This window comes from Anguilla anguilla, chromosome 3 (genome assembly GCF_013347855.1).
Source record: "Anguilla anguilla isolate fAngAng1 chromosome 3, fAngAng1.pri, whole genome shotgun sequence".
NCBI lineage: Eukaryota > Metazoa > Chordata > Actinopteri > Anguilliformes > Anguillidae > Anguilla > Anguilla anguilla.
In genome coordinates, this window is record NC_049203.1 from 59491013 (window position 1) to 59503529 (window position 12517).

At 43.1% G+C, this 12517-nt stretch overlaps 1 protein-coding gene across 1 annotated transcript in view; it reads left to right on the forward strand.

Moving 5' to 3' along the window:
- plcb3 (phospholipase C, beta 3 (phosphatidylinositol-specific)) overlaps window positions 1–12517 on the forward strand; it is a 47970-nt gene that overhangs the window by 2686 nt on the left and 32767 nt on the right. Inside the window, exon 2 of the mRNA XM_035408319.1 lies at window positions 9177–9245. Within this exon, the coding sequence (XP_035264210.1) occupies window positions 9177–9245 (69 nt within the window). The remainder of the gene's footprint in view (window positions 1–9176; window positions 9246–12517) is intronic.

A 12517-nucleotide genomic window follows, 5' to 3' on the forward strand; every position in this document is an offset into this window, starting at 1 on the left:
GCGCAGGCAGCCGGTGTCAATCAGCGACATAATATTGACATAAGTAGCTAAGATAATTTTACAAAAAGTCTCCCACACATTTCTGTGTGTAAAATTAGCTAAGATAATTTCACAGAAAAGTCTCCCACACATTTATGTTGTCAGAAAGCAGGCACCCTGTCCAAAGAGAGCTTGTTTAGTCAGCCTTTCTCTTTGTCACACTCGCAGACAAAGCAACATGCTCTTGTGTTTGCATGTGTTCTTGTAAAGGCAAGATTTACAAGATTTCATTCACTTTGAACTCTGCTCCAGGAATGCAATGTTTTTATCTCTGTGAGCAGATACCTTTAACCTCCTCTAGTGGCACAGGTGTCCCCAGCCAGGCTGACTGTGGAAACACTGTCCCCTGCATTGCCACCAGGCATATTCGCCAACTCCGTTCTCTCCTTCGCCTGTCCTTCCACCTCCCTACCCCTCCTTTGCCCCACCCTTCAGTCCTTCTCTTCCTCTATCTCTCAGGGAATTCCCAGGAAGTAGATTGGGTTGTGATTAACTGTGCGAACTGCAAGAAACAACATGTAGAGATTTTCTTTTTTCCCTCCTGTTGGAGAAGAGCCCTTGTAGCGGGAGAAGTGGGGTGGGGTGGGGGTGGTGTGAACCTGCGGGAGAGACGTTTCGCATCCAGAAACCAAATAAGGAGATATGATTTGGGAAAGTGTGGGGAAGTTGAGGCTGGGACAGTAAAGCCAGAACACAGGGGTTGTGAAAAGAACGAACAGTGGACAGTGGGTATAGAGCGTGGGAGACCGAATACCTCACTCTTCATCTACTTCATCTCCTGCTTCTTGGTTTTAATCTTGCACAGAGCGCTTGTTTTGTCTGTCTAGCATTCTGCTCATCTCACATCCAGTGTTTGCTGCACGCAGAAATGAGCTTGCAATGGGATAGCGACAATTATCTCTCGTTTTTTGAAGCCATTCTGTCTCTGTGCTTGAGAACAATATGAAAGATGGACGGGAGTGTTAATGAGTGAATGTATGTCCTCATGCATATGCGTTGAGATTTCAGGCAGGAGACATGTTTGGTAACTGTGCGTCATTAACATATGATTGCATGGGCGTCCACGTGTTGACATGGCTTTTTGTACTTGCTTGTGCTTGGAGAGGCAACGGCTTTTATTGTCTGTATGGTTTGTGGTATGCTGTTTAGCATTGTCATGCATTTTTCAGTGTGTAAGGGAGTGAATGCATGTGAGAGTGTTTTGTTATGTAATAGTTTTACTCTTGGAGTGTGTATGTGATCACTTGTGCAGTGCATCTAATTTCGTTTTTTATGGGGAAAGCCCATTGTGTAGCAATTTTATTATTTGTGAGTGTGTGTGTGTGTGTGTGTGTGTGTGAAAGAGAGAGAGAGAGAGAGAGAGAGAAGGAAAGTCGCCTGTACGATTTTCCTCTGTGGGTGTGTGTTTCTCCTTGAATGACTTCCTGTTCCAGCTTGTTTGGTATCTCTGTAGCCAAAACATTCCCCCTCACTCCCTCAGTTCAATTCGAACGCATTGTTTCCTCAAGTGTATTTATTAGGATGTCTGTCTCCCCATCACTTCACTGTGTCAGTAAAAAATATTTTATAAGTCGGTGTCTGCCTTTACCCTTACGTTCTTTTAAGATGGAAACGACTGCCATCACATCTGTAGGATGCTTTATCATGTATTTGTTCTCTCTTTAGTCTCATTCACCATTTCTCCACTATGTCCCCATGTTCCCTCTCTTCCCCTTCATGTTGCTTGGCATAACTTCTCCCTCTTGTTGAATGTTCTCATTCTCTCTGCTCTTTTTCCTTCTGCTCTCTCTCTCTCACCACATCCCTCTTCTTCTTGTCACTTTGTTCTTCTCTAAGATGTGACGGGCTCGCTTTCCAGCTGACTGTTTTAATCACTTGAGAGAGTTCCACAAAATAATTCTGCTTAATGTCCACATTTCTCAGACTTTCAAGTACTGTGTGCACGAGAGTGTGTGCGCGAGTGTGTGAGCGTGTGTGTGTGTGTGTGAGCGCATTTGAGGTAGTGTAAGCACTACAGTGAACATATAGGCCTACACATGCCAGCTCACACAGACTTATATCTTTGCAAATATACATGTATGCATATGGATACACATTTTCAGTACCCACTTTTTAATATCAGGTGACTGGCATTCTAGAATTCCTGTAATTGCCGTCTAATATAGCAGCTGTAGCGTTTAGTGAATGTGTGTGATCTGGGCTGTTTATATCCATGGAAGTTATGCCATTCTGTGAAACGTGCTGCTACACCCTCACAGTGTGCTGCGAAACAGAGAGGGAGTGTGTTGAGGTCAAACACACCTGTGTGTGAATGTGGGCAGCTCCCTCCACTGCTGAGTAAATCCTTGTAATTTCGCGCAGCTCTCTCTGTCTCTGTCTATCTTGCCCTCCCTCCCTCTCTCTCTCTCCCTGGCTCGTTCCCTCTCTCTGTCCCTATCTCTCTCCACCTTCCTGTCCTTGCGTCTACCCAGTCCAAAGGTGCTTTACTGACACGACCGTCTGCTGTACTCCCAAGGCTATGACGTGCAGAACTATAAACATGGCTGCCAAACAACCCTGGGGCTGACACAACACCCCAGCCAATAAGTATTAATGTGACAATCTGCTGACATCACTTCACCTCGGCTCCGCCCATAGACATGCTCTTATCCGGGGACATTCTGGGCACACATGGTTCAACAGGTGCCCATAGCCCATTGATCCAACTGGGTTAAATTCCTCTGATGTTTCCCTTTTCATGTTTGCGGTTTCCTTTTTGGTACTTTGGAGCTTTTATTGCATTACATGGAACCACTATCTACTTGAGTAGTGGGAAACTTTGGGATCATCTAGGAATCATTCTGTGGGTTATTGGTTCCAACTCCTCAGGTCTGAAGGTGACACCTAGACATTTGTAGATGGCTCAATTAAAACAATTAAACGTGCGTAAATGTGCCAGTGTAGGACTGTGTTCAGTGCGCAATCAGAATAAGAACCTGCACGTGCTGAAGGCCAAGGAGAATGTTAATTAGACTGCACAGCATACATTACAAAACCATTACATGTTGAAATGAAAGAAGTTCAGTTTTTTTGTACTCCTGAGATTCAGTGATTAGGTCATTGGCCAACCCTAATGATGTTTCATGGAAACTAGATAGGGCGGAAATACTCCATGCTTGATGGAGGTTTAATTTAATTGGTCCATATTGATTCTTTTTCATTTGAATGTGTGTGGCAGTGTCATTAAGTATATTTTACGAGAAAATTCTTCTTTGACTTCCAGTTTATCCGTCCTTGTTAAAACCCGAATAGCCACATGATGAAAGTGGCTTTTGAAATGTGTGTGGTTCTAATTACACATTTGTTGAATTTGTTTATGTACATCAAAAGTGCAGTAAACATGCTTCAGTTTTCCTGTTCATTTCAGGGGGTTGTTATTCCCTTCTTGCTTCAGCAGTAGTAACTCTGCTAAAAAAAAATATATATATATGTATAGGCACGACGAGTTTATGGCAGTTTGTGGATTTTTTTTGGGGAAATGAGCCAATCCATCTCGTTTACAAAACAAATATGTGGCATACAGAGTTTGCTTAAGTGCATTTTGACAGAAAATATTGAATTCATGACTACGAGCGTGAACATAACACAGATCAGATATTTACAGATATTGCTCCTGACTTTGAGTTTACACCTTTCCCTGTGGTAGAAAAACTCTGTTGTAAGACATTTGGCTTTTTCACAGTTTGAGCAAATGCAGGAGAGCAGGGCAGATTGGTCTGTTGTATTAAAAATAATCAGAATAGCGGGGCTGGAATCGATTTAATTTCAATTCAGTCATGTTGAGATTCTTTAGTTAATGAGCTGAATTTTCATTAATTCCCTGAATTAGGAGAATTCAATTGAATCCAGCAGTGCATAATAAAAAATGTCTGCTCCATAAGCAAGATGCAACAGGTGATTAAATGTTCATCTTCCAATCAGTCCCCCATTTAATCTAGAAAGCTTTCAATAATACTGTCAGGAATGTCTATTCACATTGCAGGGGCTGCTTTGGCAGTATTTCATTAACATCTGGCTTTTGGGCCAGCCTTATCAAATGTGACGTGGGAGCATTTTGTGCTGATTTAAAAGCTTACTCTTCTGCTAGTCAGCTAAATTAGGGTCACCTGGAATTTATGAACATGCTCTCAAATGTCCAAACCAATCTGAACTTAGTGCAAATGCGATTAGCCGGATTTAAGATGGTCGTGAAACCCAAAAGATCGTATCTACACTGTTTGATCAGTAGGGTACAGTGTTCACCAGAGGGACTAGGGATGCAGGGATGGATGTAGGGCCAAGAAGAGTGCATGGCAGAGGAGGAATACATAACCAGTGGGGACAAAAATGCTTAGCTGCACAAGGAGAAAGGAAGTTATTGTTGTCATTTATAGCTCTGTCGTAACTGTTGTTGATACATGACAGTCGCTGCTGGCCAGAGTGCTAGGGGTCAACACTGTCATCATTAGTGCTTCATTAGCATAAGGATGGCTGCTCTCTTGATAAAAATTGGAAGTGATAATTGGAGAGTGGGATGAATGGCTGTTAACAGGATTATTGTCCGATCTATGTTAATAAACTGATTTAGTGAACCATTTTCTCAAGGAAGTCGATAATATGGGGGGGGGGGGGTCTCCCATTCTCTTTCTTCCCCATCCTACTTTAGTCACTTTTATAGATTTAAAAATGTTTTTTCTGAATTACACATGCTCAGGGGCTGCTGGGTGGCTCATTCGCTTAAGGCGCCATGTTGGGGTGCAAGGATTGGTCACATGGTCTCAGATTGAATCCAGACGGTGCCAGTGCCGACTGAGACAGATAGCTCTATAGGGCAACGCACAACCGCCGATTACGTTGACCAGGTTATGGGAGGGTTCATTCAAAGCCATCTATGAAAGGTTTTGCTCCACCCTATGCAAGCTTGGCTGTATTCAGTGCTGTGAGAAGAATCTTTAAATGACTCTGGTGGTGATGCTTTTCCCTGAAGTGTTATTGTACCTTTAAACCAATCGTTGTTCTCAACTGCTTTCCGTTTACTTTCCTTGATTAACGATCAAGCAACGCACAAGCTGAATCAATGCCTAATAATTAACCCGATTAATTATGCTGATTATTCCCTTTTTTGTGTTACAGCATTTTTTATTCATTCCGTCACAATATTTTACAGCCTTTCCCGACATCTATAGATCATTTAAAATCCTGACAGGAATTTACTCTTCATTCTCCATTGATCCGTTGATCTTATCTACACTGATTCTGCCTTTTAAATGCTGATAAAAATTGTGAAATTTAAAACCATTTATTGAATTTGAGAACAATCCAGTGAATTCATCCACAGATTTTTGAAGAGTACATATGATTACTCACATTTAGATAAGGACGCCAGCTCAATGAGTGTTGCTCATGAAATACGCAGCGCATGTTCAAGCAGGAAGCTTGCTGCAGCTGACCATTAGTCAGCCTCTGCAACCACATATTCTTATACTCAGCCAATCACGTACACAAAATCCTACATGTCCTCATACTCAGCCTGTCACGTACACGCAATCCTACATGTCCTCATACTCAGCCTGTCACGTACACGCAATCCTACATGTCCTCATACTCAACCAATCACGTACACACAATACTACATGTCCTCATACTCAACCAATCACGTACATGCAATGCTACATGTTCTCATACTCAGCCAATCACATGCACACAATACTACGTTCTCATACTCATCCAATCAAATACACACAATGCTACATGTTCTCATACTCAGCCAATCATATGCATGCATCACTAATGGAGCACCTTTTTAAACTGAGACCTCTCCTGTGCTGCTCTTTGCATGCTTCGCTTCCTGCTGCTCACAATTGCGCTCTCTTTCCACCATCCCAGCTTCCACCTGTTGGATCGGCTTCTAGGTGCTGGGGGGGGGGGGGGGGGGGCTTTTGATATTTTTCCCATTTAGTAAGAGGGAAATGTATCGTGCTTTTTGTTTGATAGGCTAATGCATGCTGGTGCGTGCACAGAAGTACCTAGAGCAGATCCGTTCGGCGCCAAACCAAAATAATCACATTGCATATTCATTAATATATTCAAATACGCGAGTTGCCCTGACTGAAATAAAGTTACATTTGTTTGCATTGTAAATACATAAAGGCATTACTGGTATTCCATTACTACCCAACTCTGACTGTATGCATTGCCAAAAATTTCAATGCACTGGAAATGCAAGTACATATTGATTCCTTGTGACCGTGTTCCATCTGTTTCCTGGAATCCATATTTCAGCCTCCTTATAGTGAAAGCACATACAGATTTCTGTGGCATGAAGCCACCGGACAGAGCAGCGCGTTGCATTATTCATTTGCTGGCATCGCGGAGTTGCGTAACTCACATTACTACAGGGCTTTCCGTTTACACAACGGGGTATTTACTGATTGGGTAAGGACACTTCGGTCGGGAGTGCAATTAGCAGAGCGGGCTTCTCGGGAACGGGGTCCTGGCTATGGGACCATTTCCGTAACCGCCGCACCATCGCAGGCCATCAACCAGACCGCTGCACCGCGCGGTCATCACAGCATTCCGTCTGCCCATTATGCGGAGCTCAGTGTCTGCCGTGGCTTTTACTGCTGCTCGCTGATTCACATTTGGCGGAGGACATCATTCGGCAGCAGTGCTGGGGGTGTGTGTGTGCACTGTAAGCACATTGGGTTGGAGGTACGGCAGCTCTCTATCCCAGCATTTAGTGTCTGAGTCATCTGGCCGTGGTACTGATTTCAAGGCTGGAACAATAATGTTCCGTCTGGGATTTAATTCTCTGATCCCCCATTCAGGACTCCATTACCTTAACCTCAAAGCACCCCCCCCCCCCCCCCCCCCCCCACTCAAGTTAAGCTTTCACCTCTGCACCTCATTGATCTAGGGAACGGGAGAGGTTTCTTGTTTTGCTCTGATTGGCTATTTGAACTGTTGCCCAAATTGATCCATTTTCAAGGCCTGTTTATTATTATAGATTTTAGATTTTCTTTTGTTAATTAAGAAAAATTGGTTTTTTTTATAAGGTGGTATTCCTGAATAAGGTTTGAAGAATCCTATTTGCATGAAATAATAAATTGTCAATATAGGTTTCTTTGCCAGTTCATGGATGCGCATTTGGTTCTGATCTCTGTGGCAAGTCATTAGTTTCAGAGAAAGTAATTGAAGCACATCCCGTGCTTAGTCGAAGAGGTGTGTTCAGTTATTCGAAAGGTCAATCTTGAGAAATGAATCGGATTATTGAATTTCGGTTTCATCTGAGTATTTTTCGAAAGCTGCGTATGATGTGCATGTGCAGGTGCATGAAATGATTGTCACATGACTGTGTGCACACATTGTCTGTAACCTTTCATTTCTCAATGAAGGATTTAGTGGCGCTCCGGACTGAGAAACAGGTTGAGTATGATCTCACAGTGTCTCTGTGGTGACCGTTTTATTCAGAGTCATGTTTCAGGGGAATTATGACTTAGACAATAGACCTTCATAAATAACATGTGCTTGGATCTTTAACATCTGAGCTCCTCGATTAATGTGAAAGCCAGTCGTTTTAAGTTGCCTCGCACTTTTCCATGTTCCCCTCAGGGCAACAAACAATCTTTGTTCGCTTCCAATGGCACTACTGACAATGTGATATATTCACAACCCCTGTGATTTTGCTCCATGGTCATGGCTTGTTGTCCATTTCAGACAAGCAAACATTGTGCCATGAAGGTTAGAACCAACAGTAGCTCCAATGGCCAGATTAATCGGTCTCAAAATGGCCGACGTTTTCCCTGTGTATACTGGGACTTTAGTCGTTGGAAACATTGGGTATTTGTGGTGTAGTGTATTTAAGCCCAGTGCTGTGGATATTGTGAAGGTACACTTGGCAAATTTTCATTTCTAAACATTCCACTACATTCAGTAACCTTTGCTCCTCACTCTTTCCCCTTCCATGTGATGCTGTTTCACTTCTGTCAGGGAAACTGCTTATTGTGTGCTGATTGGATAAACCCGAAACCAGTTCAGTCAGAGTTTCTACTCAGCGGACTGATCTTCTTCCTTCCTCTTGCATTTTCTTGTTGTTCCGCAAAGAGAGAAGTATTGATGGGGGGAATAAATATGAAACTAAAGAGTAGAAATGGGTGTTCTCCAGATTTTTAAGAGGAGCATGCTGGTTGGGATGGGTGGAGAGGGGTGGGGGGAATCTGAAATTTTGGTTTTGTATGGTTGAAAAGTAATGGGCTAATTATGATATCAGACAGTTATTGATAGCAATGTGCCATTAACCATAAAAAAGCATAAATGATTGGACTGCATTGCTTCAGTTGTAGATTAAGCATCTTTGGATAGCCATTCCAAAAATGTTTTTAAAAACTTTAACTAAATTATAATAATTATAATTATAATAAGATAATTGAAATTTATTGAACATATATATCCAGTTTTACAAGGTTTCTCATGTTGGCTGTTCATCCAGCATCCACTCTACTATTCTCAATGAATTGAGAGATTTTAATTTTAAAGATGAATGAAGGACACCTTTTCTGCCAATAGTGGCATGGCGGAGTGCCTCACATTATTAATATACTGTAAGCTATATCCTATTTTAAAATTAACAATACTGCATCAAACTTGCCTCTTATCAAACACTCATAACTAATGATTTTGGTTATGCTGTCAAATACAGTCTACTTGCAGTTTGTTTGCCATTAAAAAATGAGGTGACTTGTATGAATATAACCACCATGACTGCTTCTACTACCATTGCTGTCATTGGTGCTTGGTTCTAGGATAGCTTTTCTTTCGTTCTGACTGTCCCAATATTTGTGGAAATCTCTTTAATATTAGCTTGCTATTAATGAGAGCCACCATTCTCAAATGCTAGGAGTGTCAAATTAGCCTTGGCTACTTTAAAGAAATAAAAATAAAAAATATAAAAAAACGTTGTTTGTCCTGCTGTGTTTACATGTCTCCTGTCCACAGAAACGGATGTCTGCGTGTTGTATTTGTGATTCTGGGTGGTGCATGTGTAGCATGTGTGCATATGTTAGCATGGCTGTCTGTTTATGCTCTGTGATCTAAACTGTTTGTCTGCATTTCCTTTCCAGGAGGCGGCTCTGGTGACGTTGAGAGTGGATCCTCAAGGGTTCTTCCTATATTGGACTGGGGCCAACAAGGTCAGTGCTGACCCCTTCTGGCCACCCGCATCCCTTGTATCAGAGTGCACATGAAGCACAGTGCTGTCCTCTCTGTCACTTGTGTTGCTCGGTTTGCTCTCTGAGCTCTTACTGTCTCCCCATGACTATTCCTCTGACACTGCAAGCTCGCTCTCTCTCTCTCTCTCTCTCTCTCTCTCCCTCTTTCTTCCTCTCTCTCTCTTGCTCTCTCTGCCCTCCTTCTCCTGCCCCTTTGACTACCCCTCCTCACCCCCCCCACCCTTCTGAAATCTTCCTCCAAACCCCTCCCCTCTACTTCTCCCTATCTCTCTTTATCACTCTCTATCTCTCTTGTCCTCCTCCTCTGCCTGTCCCTCCCTTATCTCCTCTACTCTCCCTCCTGTCCCTCGCTCCCACTTTCCCTTTCCTTGTCTCCCTTATTCTCCCCCTCTTTCTTTCTCTCTCCCACCCTCCTTCTCTCCCACTCTTCCCTGCCAATTAGTCAGACAGTGCCGTCATGTGAAGCCACGTGAATCGAATCAAATTTCAGGCAGTGAAATTAAATCACCTCTTCACTCATCCTCCCTCCCTCGCTCCCTTTTTCTCCCCACCGGCATTTTTCTCGTTCCTTTACCCTACCCCCCTTTCGTGCCCTCTCTATCTTTTTTCCCTGTTGTATATTTATCATGCAGGCACGTGTGGTATGCTGCCAGTTAAAATATGGCATGCAAAAGTTAGACTGATTTTCTTTGGCCCTTCCATCTTTGCATGTGCGCTTGTGTGTGTGTGTGTGTGTGTGTTGGGTGTGTGTGTGTATGTGTTGGGTGTGTAGGGAGTATTGTATTAGGACACTAGGACACTTACAGCCTGAGGAAAAGCAATGACACTGTTTTGTGTTGCCAGATAATATCTCTAGTGGGACAAATGTAGAGTTTATAGTAAAGAGGCCACCTCTCTAGTAACTCTAGATTTTGCTATTATTGTATTTGATCATTCTATAATTATATTTAATATTTCTATTATTATATCTCTCATTACTTCACTTCCTCCTTCTTCATCTCTTCATCTCTTTTTCTTTTTCTCATTTAAACAAGCTAAAGGTTGATAAAAGTGCCTGATTTCTTTCTTCTGCTCATTTACCACTTCCTTGAAACTTGTTCCTCATACACATTCTTATAGGGAGTTTCATAATCACTTTTTAGTTGCAAATAAAAGCACAACTGTGAACAAAGAAAGGTCACTATAGCAACAAATTCATTGTTTCTGACTGAATGAAATGGGCAAAAGGAACGGGAGGTTTTCCTGCTGAGCTGAACGTTAGATTTCGGGGGGCGCCTGGTCTGGCTGCGGCAAGTAAATTTTGTGTGGAAAGGAAGACACGCCCGCACCCTTTTACAATGTTCCCGTGTAGTCTTTACTGCGGGGTTGTGCAACAGTTGAGTTACAGAGGCTGGGTGCGTTTTATCGGTGGTCAGACATATTGTAATGAGGGAGCTGGTTCTGGGCCTTTTCCTCCATGCAAGTGGTTGCTCTCCATCAGGCTCTTCTGAGGTCTGTGGATGTAGTATTGATTTCCACTGTCATGACACTGGTTTTTTTCTTTGGCCCTTTTTAGTGTCCTTAAAGCTCCTCTCTGAGTACTGCGGTGGCGAATCAGTCAGTGTGTATACACTGTATTTGCACTACTTGTCTTTTGTGTGCAGACGTAATGTAAAGTAGTGTCATTAAAGTGTACACACTGCATTAGCTTTGTCCCAGGTCTGACATTATGTGGTGCAATTTCCATTCAGTCAGTAGTCAGTCTGTATATACTGTGATAACCCTCTCTCAGTGTAGTTTTAATGTACTGCAGCATCGAGCCAGTCAATCACCCCCATCTCTCTCTCTCTCTCTCTCTTTCCCTCTCCCTCACTATCTGCCAGCCAGCTGGTTGTCATCAGCTGAGAAGAGACAGGGCAACAAAGTTCTTTCTCCAGTGTAAACTAAGGGATGACGCTTCCTCTTTCTGCTTTCTATCTCTCTCTATCTCTCTCTCTCTCTCTCTCTCTCTCTCTCTCTCTCTCTCCCCTTCTCTCTCTCTGTCTCCCTCTCCCCTTTTCTCTCTCCCTCTCTCCTCTTCTCTCTCTCTCCCTCTCTCTCCTTCTCTCTCTCTCAATCTCTCTCTCCCCTTCTCTCTCTCTCCCTCCCTCCATCTTCTCCTACTACTCAAAGTGAGCCAGCGTGGGAAAGTAGGCAGGAAGTCTTCCAGACGATGAGGGTAGTCCCCAAACTGAAGACCTCCCCTCCTCTCTGCCCTCTCCCACCATCCCTCACTTTCTCTCACCCTGTCCTTTCCCTCCGGCTGTCCCTATTTACCTTATACCCCCCCCCCATCTCTGAGGTGGGCTTTGGGAGATGAGGGTGCCGGGTAAAGATCCAAAAGAGCACTGGCGACTGGGCGTCTCAGCACAGCTCAGATAGAGCCAGCCCCAGCCCAACATACCAGAACAGCCCTACCTTTTCCCTTCACAGAAGTGCTCGAGACCATGCACCATGTTCACAGAAGATATTAGAGCCACACAAGACTGCCATTTGGTCTGAAATGCACAGATCGTTGCGCTTTTCACCATTGCCTGAAGATTTGCGCGGTGGTAAATTGCCATTGGCTAACCCAAGCGCTCACCTTCGACCCAACACTGGGCTGATAAAATGGACAGTATGAGAGAGTCAGAGACGGAAGATTATTGTAATTTGTTGCAGTTAAGCAGGCAGGCACTTAATTCCACAGAGGCATTTCCTTTAGTACTGTGTGCTGTAGTTGTTTACTCTTCTGGTTTTTGTTGTTAATGATGATGTTTGGTATGTCACAGCAGTCTGATTATTACAGTTTTTTCACTGTTAATTCATTGTTATCTGTCTTTTGGAGGAAAAAAACTGGGCTATCTAGGACAATTTACAGGCATCTACTGTACATGTGCAATTAATATGAAAATACAAACTCTGTCTCACAGATACACACATACAAACACAATTGAATGATCATACGCACACACACTTTCACACAGCAGTTAGAGGGGAAGTGTGTTTCCTGGGTTGATAATGCAACAGCTTCCTCTTTATCTCACACTTTCTCCATCACTTTTATTGTCTGTCTTTGTCTGCCTCTCCCTCTCTTTCTCTTTTTTTTCTCTCTTTCTCTTTTTCTTGAACACACACATGCACTCACTTTCACACATACAAACACTTTCTAACAAGCACACATACTCGTTTGTCGCAGGTGCTGTATTTACTTGGCAGTTTAGCAGTTATGGCTC